The 24,621-nt window shown below is 35.7% G+C and overlaps 1 protein-coding gene across 1 annotated transcript in view; it reads right to left on the bottom strand.

Annotated features, from left to right (window-relative positions):
* The window catches only part of ATG7 (autophagy related 7), a 106,321-nt gene that overhangs the window by 67,162 nt on the left and 14,538 nt on the right, over window positions 1-24,621 (bottom strand). The window contains exons 12-16 of the mRNA XM_059823203.1: window positions 19,550-19,744; window positions 14,952-15,155; window positions 14,585-14,700; window positions 13,753-13,828; window positions 11,111-11,191 (exon numbers count right to left, since the gene is read on the bottom strand). Of these exons, the coding sequence (XP_059679186.1) occupies window positions 11,111-11,191; window positions 13,753-13,828; window positions 14,585-14,700; window positions 14,952-15,155; window positions 19,550-19,744 (672 nt within the window). The remainder of the gene's footprint in view (window positions 1-11,110; window positions 11,192-13,752; window positions 13,829-14,584; window positions 14,701-14,951; window positions 15,156-19,549; window positions 19,745-24,621) is intronic.

Genomic DNA, 24,621 nt, shown 5'->3' on the forward strand with positions numbered 1-24,621 from the left:
TTGCACACTGCTAACTATTCAGTTATCACAGGCAATGCAGAATGAATAGAAAACTACTGTGAGTGTTCGCATGCTGAAAAGAGACATTTCAGTTTCAAGAGCTGCTTAGAAATTAAGGAAGACATGTAAAAGTCTTGCCAGTTAAACTTTTCAAAGCTCAATGTACCTGCTATTAAAACAGGAAGTTTAGTGAAAGAATATAATGCTGTGAAGAATCCTCCTAAGTGAGAAGAGAATAAGATGAGGCGCGTGAGCCATTGGGATCTTGGGTCTAGGGTCTAGGCAGTTGCACAGGCAGCACTGCTAAAGTTCAAAATTTTATCTTGAGACCCGTAATTCTGGCTTCTTTAAAAAATCCTCAGCTCCTAGACTCCTGCCTTTTCATGAAGTTCTCAATTTTTATTGCCATTTGGTCCTAACAAGTTGTAAAGAAAAGCCTAATAAGGTGATCCTGTAATACATCTATGGAAAAGTATGCAACAAACCCAAACTTTTCTGAAGAACATGTAATGATTTTTCAGGGATTCAGTTCATAATATTGGGACAGTGAAGTCTGACAGTGTTATATAAGCACAAAGATGACTCTTAAGAGACTTCATCTTTTGATAATACTCCAAGTATTATCTTAATGTGTGTATGAATGGTCATACACACTTGTGCATTCACACACGATTAAGTTTTAAGAACAAGATCATAAACCAAAGTTCTAAAGAAGGCTGTATTCCAGGTGCACGCTGAAGAAGGCTATTCTGAAAATATTGGAAGGTTATAAACCACAAGGCAAAAATGGCATCATTTTTGGCTCATGTCCAAATAATTAATGCACCCTCTGCACACACAATTTTCTCCCTACCTTCAGTATTAAAAATGAAAGCAAATCAGTATGAAACCTTAACTAATCCAGTACAATATGCTGAAAATTCATTTAAGAAAGAGATTGCTGTTTTAATTTAGAGTAGGAATGTAGTGATACAAATGTGTTTTGTCTGTTGCCATTACCTACACTGATTTTGAATTGCAATGGACAGAAAATGGAGTATTAACTTACTAAAGAATGGGCCTTGACAGATCTCGACAAGATTTTTTAAGCTTAGGACTTTTCAGTTCCTTCTTTTGAATAATGAAAAGGAGGAAAGTAGAGTTCTTAGAAATTTAAGAGATGTCAGTTTACACATGGTCTCGTCTACATTAAGTTCTCGGGAACTGCATGCATTCTGAGCTTTTCTAAAGTAACCTTGATGTGTTTTATATACAAGTAATCATTTTTCCTGATATGAATTGATAGACTAATAATACAGACAAAACTGCCAGATTTTTATTTTAGCTACTCTTTCCTTTCTAAAATATTTCTCACAAAGTATTTGAAACATAAAGGCACCTTCAGATTACAGTCAATATAAGGACTTTCTACCAGACAGCGTACAAGTTTAAGGCATTCCCTGCCTGAAAGCATTAATAAATGGAAGTGAAAAGAAAAAGAGATAAAGAGAGAGGGAGAGTGAAATAAAATAAAAATCTCCATTTTAGAGACTGAGAATAGAGGAACAAAAGAGTTTTCTAGTAGACAATATCATTAGATCATCTGTCCTGACCTCTTTTAATACATGGGTATATCCTTCATTCCCCTAACAGCCATTCTCTTGCTCGCTCCACATTTTACACTTGACGGATATTTACAACTGTATTTATCCCCATTCTGCTTCCTGTCCAAAATTTATTCTGATTAGCTCATCAGCAGTTACAACATTTTTGGCTCCAGTTCATATTGGCATTACTCACTACCTATTGTACAGCAAATGCAGAAAGCCCTTCTTTTTCCCCAGTCACATCTGAGGTTATTGACGATTTGTGGCTGGATATCTGTTTGTTACCCATATATAGGGACAGGCATCTATAGCACAATTCTCGGTTTTGCTTTGAAGAAACAGTCCAGAAACAGCATCCACTTCCCACAGATAATCCCTGATGGTGAGAGAGAAGCAAGGTCACTTCCTCAAATATCTAAGAAAGCAATTCTTCTCACAGAAAAGCAACTGCCTTATGCTGAATACCGTTTTGGCTGTCTATACAATTTGCTTAAGCAGAAATTGCAGGTGCTCAATAGTTCCTAAATCCAGATCTCTAGCTTAAAAATCCATATTTGGTAGACTGTTTCAGAGCAGGAGATTTTATTACCTGGATGTGCTACAATACCTATGCAAAACAGCACTGGAGGAAGAACAGCATTTTCACCACAACCACACATATTTACTGTATTTCATCAGTTTCAATTATTTCACCACCTTTTTAAATTCAATTTCCTTCACTTTTTTCCAATTCCAAAGAAAACAGAAGCACTTCTGCAAAGACATAGATATAGGCAACCCTGTAAAAATATGGAAAAATTGAATAAAGGTTAAACTTAACTTAAACTGTTCAAAAATGCCTACATGGGCATTTGCAAACAGAAGAACAGCTGCCCAATAAAGTGAGGCTGATGATTTGTTAAGTTTAACAAAAGAAAATAGGCATAGATGTAGACAGACTCCTGTCAAAGACTGCAGTGAGAAGAATGCAGAAAAGCATAAAAGAAAAAACTACAATAGTTAAAAATAGGAAGGTATTAAAAAATCATCTGGGAAAAGAGGTAGTACCCATCCGTTAATCTCATGAGATTAAAAATATAATTGAAATATGAGTAAACTACATATAATTTAAATATTACAAGTTAACAGTTTAACATAATATTACAATCTAACATTTTAACATAATTTAAATATGAGATTTAAATAAAGCAAGTTCTATTTGCATGAAGATTGGGGGGGGGGGGGGAAAATCAGACTCTCACATCATCACCCAATTCCATGAGACAACTGTTAACAAGACCCGACGATAGAAGAGATTGCTGCTGCATGCTGGCATTACTTTTTAATATGTAGAGGTAGAATTATGGCCAAAACTGTCAAATGCACACAGTGCTGCACTGTATAAATCTGAAGTACTCATCTATCAAAATTATCAATGCAAAAGAGTGCTTTGGACCATAACCTTGCACACCTGAAAATTTTCATTCATGTGATTTACACTTGAACTCTTATGGAACCCTGCCAATTTTTCAAATTAGTTCAGTTTTTCTTACATAGACTCTAACAACTGACAGTTAGCACTCTCTGCACATAACTGATATGAACAAGTATTTTGTCTCACTTACTGCACTAAATATGTCAACATATTAAATGACTTTTTAATAGTCACTAATATTAACAAATCATCTATGTTTCAGCCAGCAACATGTGGGCTTTGTTTTACTTAAAGTGATTCCTCGGCTTACAAATAAAAAATCTAGGCATAAATGGCAGACAGGAAGCATACTGTGTCTATATTTTCTTTGATGAATATGCACTGAATCCTTGGAATAACTAAACAATAAATAAAGGAATAGAAAGCATTAGGTTGCAAGTATGCAAAAACCTTATGGAAGTGAAAAGAACAATTACAAATTACTCATACCTAGCAAAATGAACAACTGACCTTTTGAGTTCCAGACAGAAACATACAAAATTAGGTTTGAACTCTTTCTACATTCATCACCATATCATCACTACACATTGTATGTTCCTAGTTTTTATCCAGTTCAGTATTCTCCAACTTTGTTTTTGCAATTCTTATATGAGAGTCTGTCAGCAAGTATATATTTTAAGTCAAGGTATTTTAGTTCAGTTTTGTTTTTACTGACACAAAAGGAATTCTGTAACAGCTTCACAGAGAGATGACAAGACAGCATTAAGTTGCCATTAGAATAAATAATTAAAAACGGTATCTAGACACAGTTAGATATTGAACATGTCAATACTAGAAAATTGCGGTGATGCTGTCTTTCCTACTGATTGGTAGTCCTTTAATTTGCACTAATTGTAGTTAAAATGTAATTGAATTGGAGAAAGAAGAAATACTGAAAAAACAAAACCAAAAAAATTCTAGGACGCATAGAATTTAATTTAAATGCAACAGAAATACAACCTGCCAGAAATATGAATCAATTGTTTTTAATAATGGCAGGTTCTTCTTCCCCTTAAAAACCGTATTTTAAAGTTAAACTTAAAAATAGGAAAATTAATTTTATTCATTGCGCAGAAACTATATTTTATGAGTAGTTTCACTTAAAGACTTCAACTAATTCAGTTTTTTCTTTTAGTTCAGAGAATACAGATTTCTGTTTAAGACAGACTTCATAAACCATTCTCTCTCCCACTTACAATTGCTTAGAATAACTTCTTACATCCATTTAAGATCACTGAACAATTACTGGAACATAGTTTTACTTCTTTTAATGCTATTTAACTTGGAGACAAGTAAACTAGTCAATACCATGGACCAGTCAGTCACACCAGCTGCTTCTTGGACCAAATTCTGGGATTCTCTGCAACATAGCTTTGATTCTACTATCTAACATGGTACGCTGCCACATCAGCATAAATTGACACGCTATTTCACTTAAACATCAGGAAACACTTAACAAATTCACCAAATAAAAGAAATACGGCATAACAAAATCATTTGTTTTCTTCTCCGACGGGCCGAAGTGTGTTACTCATTACTAGAAAGGGATTCTTAACCTAGCAACTTTACTATTCCGAAACCAAAAGTAATAACAACACAATTGCTGATTTTGCTGAAGCAAAAGTTTCATAGGAATAAAGGAATAAAACAAGTTTCAGGGAGTTGTATGTTCTCTGTTCTTTTCTTCACCCTTCCTCTTTCCCTCTCCCTCTCAGGAAACCTCCTTAATCATTTAATCAGCGGAGTTCAAAACTTCCATTGCAAAGAACACAATACTAAAGAATGGCTCCTAAACACACTTTGCAGTAAGCCTTAGCTATCCACTCCCTGTGCCATGAAGACAAGACCCCAAACCATAATGATCTGGGGAGGAGTGTTGTTTTACTTTGTTATTTAAACACATTTTCTATGCCAAGTTGTATTTAAACTCCTTAAGATATCTAATGGTTGCACCTGCCGACCAGGAAGAAGTCATCTTACATGATGAAGACAAATGGATTGGCTAAAGACAATTATCTTAGGCTAGGGAACTGGGTAATAAAAACTGGTTTTGCTCAGCAAAACATGCAAGACACAAAGCTCCAGTTTTCAACATTTAAATACAGTTGCAAACACCCACACTCAAAACAAACATTCTGACACTGCACATACAGCTGCTAGCTTCTGAGAGGCTAAGATTCACTTATCCTGAAGTCAGAAGTCTTGAAAATGCATCCTCCCCTCAGAGCCCTGAACACAAAACAAATCCTCACCCATGTGAAAATATTTGGGCGGGTGGTTTAGTCTCACAAAACACAAACTGATCTTTAATTTTTTATAAACCATGTCAATTCTTAATACAAATAATTACATTAACAACATAAGCTATAATGGTAGAATGTCTTACCAATTTGCTGTGGAGAAGCACACTAGTTTCTTCTCCTTAAGAGAAAAAGTAAGTAATAACAGCAAGAAATTAGTCCCTGCTGTAACTCCAACTAAATTGCAACAGAGAATAAGATACAGTATTCAAAAAGAAAAAAAAATTCTCCTGCATTCTTTTATACTTGCTACATTTATCTTAGTTGAAGAAAACATAACAAAACAATAAATTGATTAAGAAGTGACATCACAGATATGTTAAAAGTTGAAAGGAAGACACAACAGAATGGCTAAGAGCAATCGTTCATTAAAGATTTCTAGCTTCATCATGTCCGGGGCAGGGGAGAAGAGGACAAGTCAACACTGCCAGCAGCAATACTAGTTAAAGTTTTGAACAATCCTTCTTGTGATCTGACTGAATTTTTAAACAACCTTACTTCTCTTCAGTACCGTAAGATTTGTTTCTTTTTTGTTTTTTTTTCAAATCCTCTCTTCTGTTGATTTTGGGAGGCTGTTTGGTGTCAACAATCTATGTTATCTATTAAACGTCAATAAATCTGCATCCCACAACCCTGAATAAACGGTGCAAAACATTTATCATTTTTAACTCTTACAGTCTAGCCATAACAGTGCTAACACATGGGAATGTCAACCCGCTTTCTGAATTTTGGTAAATAGTATGATTTAAGATTGAACAGAAACATGTTCTATGTTTCCCCATGTTCCTGCAGTTTACAGCCTTTATTGTGGAGCTGTTATGTGCAAGGCAGTTTATTTGTCACTACTGCCTTCACATAGGATTAGCTATGATGTTTCCAGTCATTGTGACAGACTAAGCAAGGAACAACAAGATATAACTTCTCCACTGAACTCCACATTCTTCATTAACATCGTGTATTTTTGTTTCAGATATAGGACAGAGATAATGAGCTCTCTCCCAGTGGTGTTGGTTTTTTTAAGTTCCATTTTCCAATTATCATCCATCCTGTCTGTACAGACAACTCCCATCTTCCCCAATGAACAAAACTGAATACACCATGGACTCCTCACCATTTTCTCTGTTCACAAAATACGGTAATGGTTAAAGTTAATGTTACTTTTAAGATTTCTGGGGTTCTTGATCACATTCGCGCTCCTCGAAGGGAACAAACTTCCATCATAATGGTCACATTACCATCGTCATTGTTTCTTAGTGTGTGGCATTCTTAGTACACATTACAGCTTCCTTCTGTTAGTATCCTTTTACTTGGGATAATCTACATTGTATTTTGTTCACTTTATAATAAAAATGCAGTATTTTTGAAATAGTAAGACGAAGCATTATTTTCAAGAATGTGCATTTTTCAAGCAACCAGCAGTAGAACAATGCTCACCATGACTAATGTTGAAAATACGTATGATTTCAATTCTCTCACTGAATTTAAAATTGATATCCAAAGAGGTAAAGACTGCCTGAGATTTCAAAAGTTATGGGCAAGATAATCCTGCCTACTGCTCCCCCAAGTTAAAATGACATTTTTTCAAAAAGGAAAAACGAAAGTGATAAATTTCTGTAAGTCACTTATCATAAAGCAGTTTTCTATGCCACCTTAAGAGAAAGAAAAGTATTACATTTAACTCAGTATGCTGAAAATATGCTTAGGTATATTACTGATGCATTCATTAAGTCCGAATGAAATCTATCCAATATTAATACAGAGGCTGCACTGTACATAGACGTGTCAAATGTTAACATATGTAAATTCAGGAAATAAGGAAAGTTATGAACGGACTCAGTTACATAGACCTAATGTTACAGCACAGCTACAGAAATAACTCTTTTTAAACATTCTTTTAAATTTTTTGCAGTGTTCATTCCTGAAGGACAAACATTTCTCGCTATTTCCTCCACCATTTCTGCAAGCTATGCAAGAGTTAGCTTTTTTTAGTACAGGAAAGCCCAAGGGTTTTTTTCTCCCCCATGACTTATACATCTCTACTTAACATCAACACAATACTTGAATTGAGAAGCGTATAATATAAAAAGATTAAAAACAATTTCCCTGACAGATCTTATAATATGCTATTACCGGGAGAAATCAAATATGAAAGTCTTTTCTCAATGCAGCTAGGGCAAATATGAAGGGTCTTACTAGAATCAAAATCAAAATTATCTCAACTGAAAAAAAAATCAGTAAGTTACTGAATAGTGCAGGTTAGTGTCATAACTGATAGGAACCATTTAAAATAAAGATGCACGCAAAGCAGTTAGCAGATGAGAGCAATAAAAGCATTGTTATGTCTACACGATGATACATTTCAAAACTGAAACACTCATAAATAACTTACACAACACAGGCACTTAGTAAATGTCACAGCAAAAGCATTTAATGTATTCCTGGGATGTTAAAAAGGGGAAACATCTGCAAGGGTAGGGAAATATCTTGACTGAAAACAGAAATTGTAACATAGTGCCTAGAATACCATCCCTGATCCTGGTGTCTACCCTTTCATGAAATGCAATGAAATCAAAAAACATTTAAAGGTAAGTCAGTAAAATTACTCAGTGGTTAAAAAACTATGACTTAAGAAGCTCAATTTTTCATACTGAATAGAAAGTTGAAAAACAACTTGAAAATTAGTAGAGATCTTTATGCTACTTTTTTTTAATTTGATAGTGGAGATAATTACACGTCAGAACAATTTTAGAAGGGGAAGAAGAGAAATATTTTTAAGGAAAATAAGCTAGCTTTCTAGCACATCAACAACACATTTAAACTCTGGAGGAAATAAGATCTGTGAGCTATATGTAAAAACGGAGGGGACATCTATATATCCAAGTTGGTTAGCAGTAATAATCTTTTCTGACATTAAACTCTGAATCTATGAGGTCTCCTGGTTCATCCCACGACACACAAGAAGGAGAGGAGCAGTAACAGGAAAATTCTCATTACTGTCATTAAAGTATAAACACAGGCAGTTTTGCATTAAGAAAGAGATCTATTTTAACATTCATGTTTCAAGGCTTTAGCCAGTAGCCTGCAAGGATCAGGTAGTACAGGATCAGGGCCACTCTGCTTTTCTACAAGATTGTAATGCTTCTCACCATAATATTATGGGAAAATAACATCATTTTGCTCCCAAGAGGATAAACAGGCAGCTTAATTAGCACAGTAAGTAATAAGCTTAACCTTCTCATTCTGTAAGTAAAGCAGTTATTATAAATAAATATTTATACTAAATTTTTTTTTTTACCTATATACACATATATATACTAAATACTTTGGACTCTCCCTTCTCAGTAACAGAACAAGTTTGACATGGAAGAGGAAGTGCATCAGAAGAGCTTACACTGCTCCTCAGACCTACTACTCAACTGGCAGTGCAACACCGTTAACTCTGAAAGAGGATACTTTCCATTCTAGCACATGCTTGTGCAGAACCAGAATAAGACAGAGGGGGAAATCATACAAGGAAAATTTGGCCCAGAATAAAAATAGATTGGTTTCCTGCTGCAACCATCCCAAAATTCCTGAACAATTGCCTGCGGGAAGCTTCTCTGGCATGCAGCCTGTTTAGGACAATTCTGGGTAAGAAATAGCTGGCTGCTTGGACGTCTGGGCTCTTCGGCTTCAAAAACAGAGAAATGAAGTCATGACTGTGAGTCAAAATGAAATGGAATCTAATCTTTAAACATGCAGATCATTAGCAGCTTCTCCTAAGTCATCCAGCTGTACTGGATGGCTTAAGAATGCACTGGAATTTTTTTTTAAAATTCCTAATTCATTAGGTTTATGTTTTAAGAGTTACAAAGTGATAAGAGCTCAAGAAAGTGAATGCGGACATAAGAAAGAAAAAAATTAATAAGGTACCAGCAAATCCAATTATATCAGAAAAGCCACTTCTCTCCTGTGCTAAAAGGTTGAATCTATAGTAAATCTGACATAGATCAGGATGAAATTATGCTAAATCGCTGCATTAAAAAACCCCAAAACCACCATACAGATTACAATTAAATTGTAATTGGATTTGTCATTTCAAAGTATTAGCATCAGATTTCCAGATAATACAGGGTGACATACTCTTATGCTAATAAACAGAAAGTTAGCAAAGTAAACAAACGCTGTGTTTCTACTGTAAGGAAATACGTGCGCCAATGAAGCAACCTTTTCAGCACAGAAGTAATTTAATACCCAAACCACATGAAAAGTGATCTCTCTGGGAATAGCACAGCTGCTAAAATCCAAGTCAGTTTTTATTAAATCATCAAGTCTGTTTATGTAAAACAGGGCGCTCTTAAAATGATCTCCAAGAGGAAATGATTTGCTAACAAAAAATTGATACCTGCATTTAATTTATCTACATCGATGTATGTTTTTATTGTTTTTATATATCAATATGTCCTGGATCAGAGATAAAAAGAAAAAAAAAAAGAAAAAAGCTTATTCTAACAGTTTAACTTCTCAGGCTCCACCATCACAAAGTTTTTCTTTTTTTCTTACATGTAAGTATTTTTTTGAAACAAATTACTTTAGGTAACAAACATATAATTTCTGCAAACCATACTTCTGGAAAAGATGAGAAAATAATCACATTTAGCTACTGCTGAGCTTTCAGCTATTCAAGAGGGTAGATATGTGTTTCTAAAAATAACAGCAGTTTTAAGATTAGCACTTCAACTTTTGAGGAGAAAATGGACATTAATAGTCCTTCAAAACTTGTTAAATGTGCCCAGATAGCCTAGAGAAATAACAAGAATACTGTAGAAAAAGAAATTGTGCAAATCCTCAAAAAAATGATAGTGCCTCAAGAGTGTTTGATAGCTGTTTGAAAGAAGGAAAAGTGCAGTGAGAAGAACAGAAAGAACTTCTTGCAGTAAGTCTCAAGGTACATAAAAGTGAACTAAATTAATGGCACTCCCAAGCAGGCCAAATCATGAGTCAAAACCTCTGAATCTTCATATTGAGATATCCCAGTCAAAACTTCTTGAACTTGCACTACATGGCCATAGAAAACTTGCCAGAAAAAACTTTTCAAGGCCACAGTACAGGAAAACAATCCAAGACTGAAGAGGAGGCCTCACACAGACACATTAGTGGGCTGCCCTAGTGTTCTGGCAAGACACAGCTCAGATCCAAGCAACAGCTGTAAATCCATTAGGTGACTCAGGACTGTCAACACCAGCACCAAAATGAAGCAGTCTTTTCAATAAAGAAAGGTTATGGAAGTAATTTTTTTTCCTTAAGTGTTCTTTATATATTTGTTTCGTATCATAAAACAGAAATTTTGAGAACTTTACATTATTTGTAATGTACTAAGTTCAAGAAAGCTAAAAAGATAGATTTATTCATTGGAAATCAGAAATGATTTCTTAAACAACTAAAAACAATACCAATTCTATTCCTTCCTACAAAGCTAAAAATTATGATAGGATTGACGCGATAAACTTTTCAGAAATGTGTTGGCCCTAATCTCTGCTTGGTTTCTTTAGCTATGACTAGAATGTTTATGTAGAGATAGCATGTTAATAGGTGATGCCAAAGAAATTTGGAAAACAGCTAAAAAAGACAGGTATGAGGGCAGAATTTTAGCTGAAGGGAGAACGCAGATTGCAAGCCCTAAGGAAGTAAGAGAAGATGTCAAATACATAGCAGTCCTCGGCACCCCAAGACTGACCTAGAGGAAGACCATTCTGTACATATAAATAAAGTACAGACAAACTGAAACTTACTTTGGTTGAACAGGCTGTGCACTTATCAAATGCCAGGCTGACTGGAAGAACATTATCAAATCTTGATAAAAATCCACGGATCTGGAAGATGAAAAAAAAATACTGTTTTATAATTACAAAAAATATTTCCAAAATTCCACATGAACTGGACACATGCATTCAATAAAAAGATAAAGAACAGCTATAACTCGGGTAATACTGTTCTACCACAGTGACCCTCAATAACACCTGTAGTAAATTTATACTTAATATACGTTACTGTTTTTCTATATAGAAATAATGCACAACTATCTAAATGCAACACTATTTAAACATAAATAGAGGCACAGCACCACCTGGAGTTTGACTTTTCTGATTGCAAAGTTCAATCAGAAATAAAAAGTCATGGTATAACCAGTTAGACACATTTATTTTTTCCCATCTTTATAACATATAATTTAAAAACTTAACTGTCATGCATTCCTAAACTATGTTGTTAATATGATACTACAGATACGTAATTTTAAAATTCCAGACCATTGTTTCTGATAACAGAGATAGCACTGATATGGATCATATCTCCATGCATAGCCCAAACCAGAAAAATAACGCAAATAAAATCATATATGGGTATAAAACAAAACTGTCCAGTCAGTCCTGTCTGATAACATTCTCATCATCAGGAAATATATGAACTGTGAGATCATTATTTTTCCAGTAGTAACAGTAAACTTTCTAAAGTTTACTGGGAAATAGTCTAAAAAAATATTACTACATAACGCAGTATTTCTAGATTTTGTTGCGGGGGGTGGGGATCACTTCTTCACTATCCCTTTGTAGATGTTAAGAGAAAGTTCAAATTACAGATCTGTTTTCTAGAGGTCTGGAGCATAGTCACCATTTTGAAACAAAGTCACTGTATATGTATAAGACTTACAAAGATTCAACCGTCAAAATTACTGAAGTTATTTTTAAAAACAAACTGACCTAGCATAAGTAAAATCTCTTTCATATTATTAACCCATATGATCACAGGAAACATTCAGATAAATCAACTGCAGCAGCTGGCACAGGGTGAGCCCGGCTGACAACAGCATTGGCATATTAACTACAGATAACCCCTATAGGATAAGGGAGTAACTTCGTTATAATAAAGTACACTGACTGTAAACAACCTGTCAGTCATTGTGAAAGTTCCAAACTTATCAATTAGTGCCAAAGCTGTTGAGAACCTTCCAGAGGAGCAGATTATGAGCGCCAGCAAGGACAAAAGCCTCATACTGAGGGTATCTGAACAAGCCAATTGAGAACTGGATATTCCCTACCAATCCTGCAGCTGACAGTGTCCACAGTAACAGGCAGAAAAACTTCAGGGGTATGGGAGAGAGACTCCTGAGAGAGAACTGGAGAGACTCCAGAATTACTGGAGAGGGAGAACCCAGGGGGACCCCAATACATAAAATGACCCATGTGTAAACATGGGTTACTACATAAAATTATAACCAAAATTAGTCTAATTTTATATAGACCAGACCCTGTGCTCACCTGGTTGTTGCAAAGAAAGCATACTAGTAGCTTTATCTTTTTCTGAATCAAGATTCATTCTTAGTGCAAAAAAAAAATATAAGTATCAATAGAATCTAAAATACCACTTAGAAACAAATAAATTATTTATTTATACAATGGAAGCACCCAAACAGAGTCACTCAGATAAGCAACATAAAGAAAGAGGCACAGAATATGTTCAATCCCAAGGAGGTTGCAGCAAGGTGGGGGCTGGTCTCTTCTCACAGGTAATAAGTGATAGGATGAGAGGAAATGGCCTCAAGTTGCACCAGGGGAGGTTTAGATTGGATATTAGGAAAAACTTCTTCACTGAAAGGGTGGTCAGACATTGGAACAGGCTGCCCAGGGAGGTGGTTGTTGAGTCACCATCCCTGGAGGTATTTAAAAGATGCGTAGATGTGGCACTTAGGGACATGGTTTAGTGGTGGACTTGGCACTGTTAGGTTTACGGTTGGACTCGATGATCTCAATGGTCTTTTCCAACCTATATGATTCTATGCTTACAGGGTTAAGATCAGCAGGCAGTTTTTTGAAGGACTGTATCAATATAACAAAGACAGACAAGCCTGTCCAGCAATCTGAAAAATGGTATCCTTCACACATTTGTAACTAGAGTTTGGGTTGAGTAGAAGAATAAAGACTCATGCATTGCACAATAAATATATGAATATTTTGGAGAACTATAACAATTGTGAGTTGGCTGGATTTGAAATTTTTTTTTTTTTTCAAACTCATAGGGGATTTAAAACGTGAACAAAAGTAACTTTGAGATGCTCATATTGTCAGCTCTGATGGGGAACAGAAAAGCGAGAGGTTGCCTTATTCACGTACTGCCTGCTCCAAATAAATTCCTGCTAAGTAAGTAGCAGGAATCGTGTGACTACAAGTAGGACAAACACAATGCCAGGAACACAACTACCTTGGCCTGTGTGATGGATTTATTTTTTTTTTTTAAATATATTTCTTTTTAAACAAACACAGAGACTCAGTCCTTCAGGGAATGGAATCAGCACAGAGTATGTTTTTGTTGTCTGTGATGCTTGCCTTATATCAGTTCCCAGCTTTTAAACAAAAGCATTTACTTGCAAATTATTTACCTGATGAGGAACAAGTCCAAGAGAAGTAGGTGGTTCATTCATTCTATCATCACTACTGCTGGCCACAGCATAACCACTGCCAAAAATCCAAGAAGGAAAATTAGAACAAGACAACATACTGAAGAGTCAAAATTTCCAGCAAGCTTCAAGACATTTTGTTACAGCTTACAGTTCAAAATCTGGAAAGGAACCTATCTGGAAAATCTGCTTCATAGTAACTAAGATTCAGCATGGGAATACAAAAACCCGTTTTCAGAATCAGCCTTAGAGACTTGTAACATACTCATGTCCAACTCCTAACTCACTTTTTCTTTCACAGACTTTAAAGACAGAAAACAAGCCTAAATTTCAGGTTACAGAATTTCAGAGTAATTTCTGTATCAAAGCCACTTAATTTTAATTAAGATTTTGCAATATCTGGCTTATCTGGAAGCCCTTCATGTGACAAAAGTAGTTATGATAGCTTCCTCATTACACTCAAACACTCTCCTGAGCAAACGAATGCCAAGATCCACTAACAGAAATACTTTCTTCTTTTGAAATATTCTCAGTACTTTTCTACTTTTAAACTCAGAAAGAGAGAAAACTCCCAACTTCCAAGATAAAAACTTAAGATTTGATGAATCAGTTCTCTCTCAAAAACTGTTAAATTACAGTAAAATAGCAGATATTACCTACACATTACATTAATTTACAGGCAACATTACACCTTCCGAAATTGTCCTACTTAATGTGTACTTCTTCCTCCTTCTCCCAAAAGATTATATTAAAGAAATCTTGTTTCTCAGAGAACACCTTTTGAACACCAATCCTTGTCTCAGAAATGACTCACCCTTCTGGATGTTGTAAAACAGAAACCATTAATTCCACTGCAAGAGCTCCAGCTATCATGGCTAATCCAGGTCGACTGACCGTGCACTGCTGATCCAATGTCCGATCCCTGGTGGACTACAAAGATAGACAATTCTAAAGGAAAGAAAAAAGTAACTCAAAAGTAACTAGCTGCCCGACTACACAAAACATCTTTAGTTCTGTGCAATTAATTTCTTTGATCTTCCGAATAAAAGATGAGCTATTTCTTAATCCTGGGTACATCAACATAAAACAAATCCCTTTATGAAACAACATTTAAAGGAAATAAAAATTCAAGTCACAACAAAAGAGATATATAATCACCATTTGCATAAGGTTCTACTTACATCCCCTGGTGCCACAACATCATTGCAGAAGTAGCAACCCAGTTTATAGCCAGGGATATTTGAAAAGAGTGATGATCCCAAAAGATCAGAAGAACCGGAGGCATTGTTGAAACATGAATCACCAGATTCTTGCTGTTTTGGTTTCTTTAGTCCATGTCTCATAACAACAAATGTGTCAAATCCCAAAGCAGCATTGATGACCAACTGTGAACAATAAGGAGAGAACAACAGATTTTAAGTGACCCAAAAGGGGAGGGGGCAAAAAGGCCTCAAAATTTTATATACTGTAGATTTCAAAAAACACTCCCATGCTGTAATGGACTAACAACCTAGTTGCATATCTATCACCCTAGCCATAAACAACAGATTTTCTGATAGGTGCAAAATTCCAGTTGTCAAGCATTTAGAAAAAGCAAAACAAAAGTCTGTTTCAGAAATCCACAAACCATCACCTTTTCCTGTGTCTTTCAGGGCAATTTGATACAAATTAACGACTCCCTCTATTTGTTACACAAACCTATGCACACTTGCTGACACAAAAAAAAGAAAAAAAAAAGGAATAGGAACTCCATAAATGTGTTGTGCTAGGTTACATCTGAAGCTAGGTTCACACCAACTAACATGCAATGTCTCACTACAGTTACTGACGCTGCTATGCACTAATAGGAATTAACATCCGTATATCCAAATTTGGTCCAACAGTCATACAATGATTAGTATCGTTTTTGGAAAAACTTATTTTGGTTCCAGCTCAGAATTTATTTTCAAGTTTGCTGCATATTCTGTATATTCATATTCTCTAAGCGCTAAAGCATTCCAAGTGCCTTTTAAGTACAACAGTGGCTATCAATAACAAGTTTTCATGTCATTTGAAATTCTATATGTAGTCTTTTCAGTTCGCTGTGGTCTGAAATAGAACTCATTAAACACTCCTATGTGACAAAGCAATGCAACACGAGTCTGTTATCCAAAAAAATTTCTGCTCAGTGAGGAAAGCAATTAATGATTACTTATGGTCTTCATATGCATCTGTTTAGTCACATGGGGAGCACAAGCAGCTGTGGTACACAATTACACTGTCATCATTTTCCCGTTTCTCTTCAGTTTGTGACAAGTGCTTGGAGTAATCTGAAGCTATATATGTTATGACCAAAATATCATAAAAACAATACTTTAACTAGCAGATTTTACTACACTTACAGGCAATGATTTAGATACAGCAAAAAGCAAAAACAATTGTACAACAATGACTGTAGCCAGTAAAACATAAAGGAAGATACTATACTGCTTCATATGCAGGTATTTTAGATAGAAATTCTAGTACAGCAGTTTGTTACTTTTCGTTCTTACAGCCAGGAATTATTTAAAAGAGGGACTTTGAGAGAAGCTGTCGAGAATTAGCTATCTTAACTAGTAAGCTTGTGAGTTTCATTACCATTCTCAGTATTTCAAATAATTTCTGGATATTCACTTTCAACCTTGTTGTAGTTTATTCTTTCCTCAGTCCTGAAGTAGAACGATGCTGTTGAATCTGTGGTAGCACAGCCAGGTCTACAGCAAACAATTAAAAGACTGCAGCTTTTCACTACATCTACCTGTATAACCTGAAGATGGTATTCCGTTTTCAAAATATGAATAACATGGCATGGCTGGTATTATCAGATATTAATAATATTGCTAAACACCTCCCACTGCAATGAACTGTTTCTCTCTCTTCAGTTTACTGTCCAGCAACTATTTCAATCTAACTGATTGACCCTGAATCAAAACAAGAAAAAAAAATGATCTGTTTTTGATAAAGAGACTATGGAAAAGTGTATCTTTTGGCAGGTGTTTAAAAAAAAACCTAGCAAAATTTTAAAAGTTCCAGTGCTCAGCGGGAACAGGGATTTAACGTCTGACACAGGGATTTAACATTTGAGTTCTGTGTTTGTCCAAGATACTTGTTTTGGGAGGAAGGACTGCAGGAAGATCGAAGATCATCAAGGCAACTGAATGATTACATGGAGAAATCAAGTCCTATTTCTACCCCTTACAGGGAACTTTAAACAGATTATCAATCACTTCATTTTCTGTGTGCCTGTTTTGAGACCTTGGGGTCCAAACTGCAGCAGTACTTCAGAATTGCAGTTGTCACACAAATTCACATTTGAAGTAGAGCTCTCATTGTGCTTATTCAGTGACAGAGAATTCCATCTCTTCACATCAAAGTGATCTTATGAAAACCAAGTAACAGTCAGACACACTGTGTCCTTTCTCTGATATTCCATGGCAAAAAGAAATGAAAAAATTTGTCCTCAAAGTATAAATTTGAACACTGTAAGGTAAATAGAGTGGCAGACTGCTAGCTAAGCAAACGTGGGGGGAAAAGTTTCGGAGATCATTAAAACAACACTATACTGCCTGAACCAGGCAGGGGGGCTGCATATAAAACTGCACATATTGCAAGTACTAACCATCATACATACGGAATAGTAGGCTGGCACTTTCCAGTTTCAATACCCAGCTTTGCAAACTTACTGTGCTGTTTTTAAACAGATGTAAGATTGCTGAAAGACCATAGGTGCAAACTGCAGAAAAGACAGTAGGATTATGAAGGAACTGATTAAGTTATCAAGTTACATACACTCAGTTACACCTGAAGTCCACACTGATCTTTTCACTGGCAGTGTAGTTCACTGGTAAAGGGAAGTTCATTTGAGCTACAAAGACATACAAGCCTATTGCTCAGGATCAGAAATCTATTTAAAATAGAAAAAAAAAATGAAAGAAACTAAAAATGAAAGAAACTAAAATAATTTAAGACCTTGTCTTAAAAAAAAATGAGAGAACTGTTTGATCTAGAAAAAACCTGCTTGCAAAGCAGGTGCAGAGGAAATTTAGTTAAGTTCAGATGAACGTAAACTTCAGGAGAAAGGAGAATATACTTGGAATTTATAAGATAAAACTACTTTGCAAATACCACAAATCTGCATTCCCTCTCCTTTCTACTGTCCAGTTTTTTTGAAATAAATATAAACGCAAACAAAAGAAACCGCACACAACTAACAACTATTAGGAAACTAGAGCTGTCATAGCTGAAAAATCACAGAAGTCAGGAAATACAAAAATCAAAGATCGAATAACAACATTGACTCAGCTGTGTCTCACGTATGTTTTCTTTTACTCTCTTGTGTTGAGTTCACAACTTGATAAATTGCTATGGACATCACTATATTTATGCCACAAAATACACAGGATGTGCACTGTGGTTAAGCTGACATGTTAAAAGCTTAATACTTGCATTTTCTGATTTTGTGCTATTTTAACTGAGCAAACAAGAAACTGCACAATTCTTAAATGAATTAAGAAATATCAAGATTACCTGAGACTGTTTTACTAAGGTCTACATCATGATAGCAAGGGAAGTAAGCGTTCAGGACAAGTTAGTAGGATTCTTCAGCAAAACCATATTTTCAACACTGCATTAATTTACAGAAAGCTGCTGCTTCCAGAATCCTGTATGATTTAGAATGTTCTTTCATAAGAAAAGTTTGGATGCCACCCTGTCTTCAAGAACAAAATTCACACAGAAGTAAAGGCTCTATCATTCATATCTAATCCTCAGTAAGATTTGTAGAACAGGAAAAAAAGGCTCAAAATCTTCTCCCCATATGCTTTTGTGACTCTCCTGGAAAAATTTTGTTAAGCTTGTTTTATTTCTCAATCTGTATCATCTGACCAGATCTGTATACTGACCACAAAAGATGTTTTAACATTTTGACTACATAAGCATTTATGCATACAGTCTCACTGATCTTGTATACAGAGTATAATCTATAAAGCTTCAGATACTATTTTTTTTTTTTAATATAAGAATTCAGAATCATAATTTCATGTACTGCAGCCCTCTTCCTTAATTTTTCTTTGCCTGTAACATAAGGCTATTACTTTCAGGCTACAGAAATAGCTGAAGCATTCAACACTACCTGAATAAGTGTCAGGGGCAGTTTGGATGCACTGGCTCAACACAACCGTATGTTTTCCAATAAGGCAATGAGAAAAACTCAAAGTTATCTTTTGACCAAAAAGTGCTGGCATTCTTTTTAAATTCAGAATTCACCTTTGAATTTTTCACTTTTCAAATTATTTTGAAAACACAGTTTCAGACAAGTTTCTACGATTCATATCCCCTATCAGTCAATCATTACTGTAATGTCGTTAGTCCTCCTAACAATTCTCTTACTATGAAATTACTTCTCTTAGTATTACTATGAAATATGTAGCCTTGGAGATGCTCAAAAGATACTGACTAGACAAGACCCTGAGCAACATGCTGCCTTATTTTGAACAGGGAGTTGGACCAGATCACCTCCAGAGGTCTCCTTCAACCTATATCATTCTGTGACACAAGTTTCTACTTCCTCTTTTCAACATTCTCTTTTTGTCTTATACAGAATCTTTGAGGCTACAGAAAACAAGAAAAAAATTCTGCACAATCACAAAAGATTGGTCAAATACTTCAATTTCCCATAACATTCTTTTAGATATGCATAGCTGGCTGATATTCAAGAGCTGAAATACAGTGACAAGGATATTAGCCAGGTATGGTACAATACCTTCCTCTTGCTGGCTGCAATGACAGCAGGAAGCCATCGACTCTCTCTAGTGTCCATTAGTAGGAAAACAACATCATGAGCATCAACAAGCTCTTCAAGTTTAGCCACATCCTTCCGAGCCTGTGCCATTGTTACTTCAGAAAAATTCACTGGGTGGCCTGGCATAGGGATGCTCATGTTATAGCCTTCTGAACTCTAGATGGAGACAGACAGAAAACACCATATTAAAAAGATAACCTTGTGACTGAACAGATTATTAAGTTCAATGCAAAATTGTAGAGTACAAATTCAATTACTGTTTGGCAGAATGGCAACTTTAGTCTTTACATCTCTGTGTATCAGTGCTGTGCACTAAAGCACAGCACTGAAGTTTCTGAGGGAATGGCAGTCTCAGCTGCTATATTTAAGCAGAACAGAGCAACTCCATGCGAACGCACTAGTTTGGGTCATGAGAACCGACCAACCATGTTCAGGTGGCTCTGTGCCTGAACTAACAAGCCCAGCCTCTCAGAAGGTCTTATTAGGTCTGGCAAATCACGACAAGAAGATAGCTGAACTGCTCCTAATCCCAGAGGTAACAAATATCACTACAAAAGCAAGCAGACAGATCTTTACATATGATTATGATCATGCTGTTAAACTTAGATAAAATCTTTGTCCTGGATTATATTCGCAGCCACTTCACACACAATGTTAACGGGATGTAGTTTGTATTTCTGATATTGAATACTGACTCAATTACAGTAAGACAGATGCAAAGTATCACACATTCTCCTCTTTGTTTTAAATTCTTTATGAGAAGAACACTAGTCTCAAATGAATTTCATGTAATTCGACCAGCCATATGTGAACTTGATATAGAAGAAAATCACTTCTGAGACTTGTTACTCCAGCACTTGGATGTCTGGAGGCTTCTTGCACTATACAGATGCTGAAAGAGCTAGTTCTTATTGCAGAAACATATGCCTCTTCCAACTCCATATTTGGCCAATGCATATTGAGCAGAAAATGGCTAAAGAGCCAAATAAGCATATACAAAGCATATACAATGCCAACAATTAACTCATTCATTTGGAAATATGTTAACACAATCTGCCAGCCATCTGCTATAAGAGAATAACGGAACCTTCATATATGTTACAGAAGCATAGGCCTTGCCAAAGCCTCCTTGCTGTGACTGTGCTGTAAGCAACTAACAATTTAAAAGCCAAAATTTAAAAGCTAGATGAACCAAACATAAATTACATGGGAAGAGAGGAAAGGAACGTTGGTGGAACATGCTTTTGTAGAGACCAATTACATGCACAACTCATAAAGCCAGGTGAGCCAAATAACCAAAAGGGTGAAGTATACATTCTGTACATCATAAATATCCCTGAAGAGAAAAAGAAATAGATACATATAGCAGCTTGGGGAAAGAATTTGGGTAATATCTGCGTCAACCATACCAAAGGATGCACCTTCTTTTCACACACCCCCCCCCAACTTCTTCCTCCCTGCCTCCTCGCTACCTCCAAGGGGCAAAATGCAGAGTCCACAGTCATCTAGTATGCTGTTAACAGGGCAGCTCCACTGCGTCCCAGTGAGGACAGCCTGGGTTCTGCCCCACCAGCACAGGCATTGCACAATTACTGGAGGAGGTTTTACTTCCACTGTTATTATCTCCTGCAAAAAGCTGTGGCAGGAACTCAAAACTTAATCCATGCTGTATATGAGTAATGTATTTATGGATAACTCATCAAGCCCCTGTACTGCATGCAAGTGCTGATTTATTAGATAAGTATAACTGACACTGTTGGTTACTTAGGAGGTCAATTTTTGTTCAAAAAAATAAAACAAACAAGTAAACAAGTAAGTTGGACACTAGCTGCAAGGAAATATGGTAACAAGCTTTGTAAAATACTAAAATCTTACCAGAATTCAGAAAAACACTCTATCCAGTGACTGTAGCTGTAGGAATACATACAAGTCTAGCAGCTTCAATAGCTTCAATTTTATTTGAATAACTGTCCCTTGAAAAAAAGACACCAGTCACTAACAAAAGTGGCTGAGGTACACTTTTGCAGCCAAACACTGGCAAAAAGAGCTAAAAGGGTACCTTGCAGTGGCACATGCGTATTATTTGAAGGAGGAGTAAACGTGCATATATCCCCAAAGACAGATCTTGTTCATTCCACAGAATTCCAAAATCTCAGGGAGTCTCTACATGACAAAAAGAATTTTGCTGGACTGCTCCCAAAAGTCTTAGATTTTAAGACCAGAAGCTTTGTACTTACAAAAGATTTAAAATGCCTCCAAATTATCCAAAACAAAATAATTTTTAGTCACTGTCCCATAAAGTATTAGAATCACAAACTTAAAAAAAGAAGGGACTGTATATTGACATATGCAAAATCACAAAAGTTAATGCACTTTTCAATGCTTTGATTGACAGCTGACCAAAGCTGTGCTTGAGGCTCCAGTGCTTTTGTTTTGTTTTTTTAAAAGCAAACAGACATCAAAATATTGCAATCTGTGGTGCTACCATAGCCTTCTCTCTCATTTTTATTCACATTTCTATTAACTTTCTGCATTTTTGTTAATCCATGGCTCAAGATCATTTAGAAGGTATCTGTGCTCAATATATTAAACCTGAACAGAAGTGTGCCGTGGGTAGGTACACAGAAAAATAAGAAATGTGATGCTGTCGTCATTAAATTGTTCTATTGGAAATACCTACATAAAGTGGCCCACCATGCAGTATAGTACAAAGGATGATAAAATGCTGAATACACTGGGAGTTCCATGCCTGAATACTTCAGGAAATGGTTGTATAAAAGAGTAAATAAAGTTAAATTCCACAGCAGCTATATGAATGACTCTGTGCGTTACCTACTTGTAATGAAAGGCTGTGAATCCGTAAATTCTGCTATTTCCGAGTCCTCCCTTCTTTTTTATTATAAAACTCTAAGCTACAATTAATGATAATCTTAGAAGTGGAATGAAACAAATCAAAGCTCCTTGCCAAAGCATTCCTTCTTGTTTCATTTGCAATGACGAAGCGGTTACTCTTCCAACTAGAAAGGATGTAAAATTAAAAAAATAAAAAATAATTCACATAGAGCAGTCAAGCATTTCAAAGTCAACCAGGAGAAACTGCATTTTGTGTGCAAAATATTACTCTCATTGAAATCAAAGAAAGTAAATTAGACTGCAAGTGAATTGCACAGAAAAATGTAAAACCAAATTTTCAGAAATGCCTTCAGAACCAGCATTACTGCCTGGAGTCCCACAGGCTTGAAAGGACTGTGTGGGTTTCCAAACAGCGAGAGACAGCTTTGGCTACTCCTTCAGTATGAGAGAAACGAGCAGGTTCAAAATCCAGGACAACTAATCTTCTTATTCAAAGACATTTATACTGATAAATATGGGTTTTGGTAACAAGCAACAGTGCAGTCTGCAGTAACACATGCAGCTCTATTTTGAGAAGTCTAGCAAAATCAGCTGGGTTATAAAAAACTGCAGCTACAGTAGCTTCACTGTCCAAATTGTCCCAAAGCACCAAGACTATATCCAGGCTAATTAAAGACTTATTGTTTGTCCATGTGCTTGGCCTGCTGCTTAAACCTCACCATGCTTACATGCTGTCAGCACAATATTAACTGTTTGAAGCAAAGTTTTTTCTGTTAAGCCCTGTTAATTCTTGTTAATGCTAGCATGTTGTTTCTCTGTGTATTTACTCATGGTCAAACATGATACCACTTCTCCACGAATTCTACTGCAAAATGAGTTTGACTGAAAAATATATTAGAAACATTCTATCATAAGGTTACACGGGATCTGTGCAACTGCTTTCTCCTCCTTTGTGCCACAAAGCTATGAAACTAGGTTTGAGTCCCACTGAAGGCTGATCAGCGACCCATCCATGGCACGAGGAAACAAGACAGAATGCATAACACTGATGGGGTAGATGCAGAACATTTGAGGCATATGGTACAGGAAAAATTCCTTACTTACAGTATGGGTTGCACATTGTATATGCTATTACTGAACAGGAAAATTGGTTTTTTCCTATGTATACGACACGTCCTAACACCTATTGATAACAGGCTCACTAAAGCATTGTTACTGGTTCCCTCTTATTACTGGAAGTTTCTCTCCAGGTCATACTTACCTTTTTTTTTTTTTAAAAAAAAAAAAAGCTTCATCACAATCTCAAGATCTCAAGCCTGGTCTTTGTTTCTAAGAAGAAAGCTCCTAACATTAACTTTTGGTCTTTATCTCTCCATGCAAAACTGTATCATTCAAGATTCCACAAATAGCTTTTATTTCTTCTAATTAAACTACTCATTCTTTCTTAATATTCCTATCTTCATTTTCTCAAGTTTAAAAAGTGACACAATGTCATGCAAGACAAATTCTAGCTAGCATCACGTTGGTGCTCTATGTGATACCACACAGATGCTTTCTTTTCTGTACTTGTTCTACTATTTAAAGTTTCTATAACTAAATGAATATCACCAAGTAACAAGAACACTATAGTGCAGCAAGGTTAAATAAAATTCTAGGAACTTTCAGAGAGTCTCTTCTGACTTACTTATCGAAAGTTCTGAAAATTAAATGTTAGAATTTTTTCATCCTGGGGATCACTGTTTGATATTCAAATACTCACTGAATTACTGCTTAGTACCAATACTGATTTCATAAATAATGACAATAATAGGAACAACACAGATAAAAAAAACCAAAACCACAGAGCAATCCTTAGGTCAAACTAAACAAACCTAAAAATGTTTGGAAACGATCTTCTGTAAAGCTTGTTCACAACACTGATCATCAACAACATAACAGATCTATATCCCACTGTTCATAACTCTCAATAATATTGACTAGTAACATGACCAGTGGCATTTTAAATACAGATTTGCATAGTAAGTATACATAACTCATTCTTATTACACCAAGTGGTTAAGATACCATTTGCCAGCTGAGCTCTGGTAGCTATAGCTACCAATTCTAAGACAGTTTCAATTTCAAAGCAAAAACTATAAACAGTTGAGTGACTTATATCACATGCCAAATGAGTATAAAAA

This window comes from Gavia stellata, chromosome 12 (genome assembly GCF_030936135.1).
Source record: "Gavia stellata isolate bGavSte3 chromosome 12, bGavSte3.hap2, whole genome shotgun sequence".
Classification (NCBI taxonomy): Eukaryota; Metazoa; Chordata; class Aves; order Gaviiformes; family Gaviidae; genus Gavia; species Gavia stellata.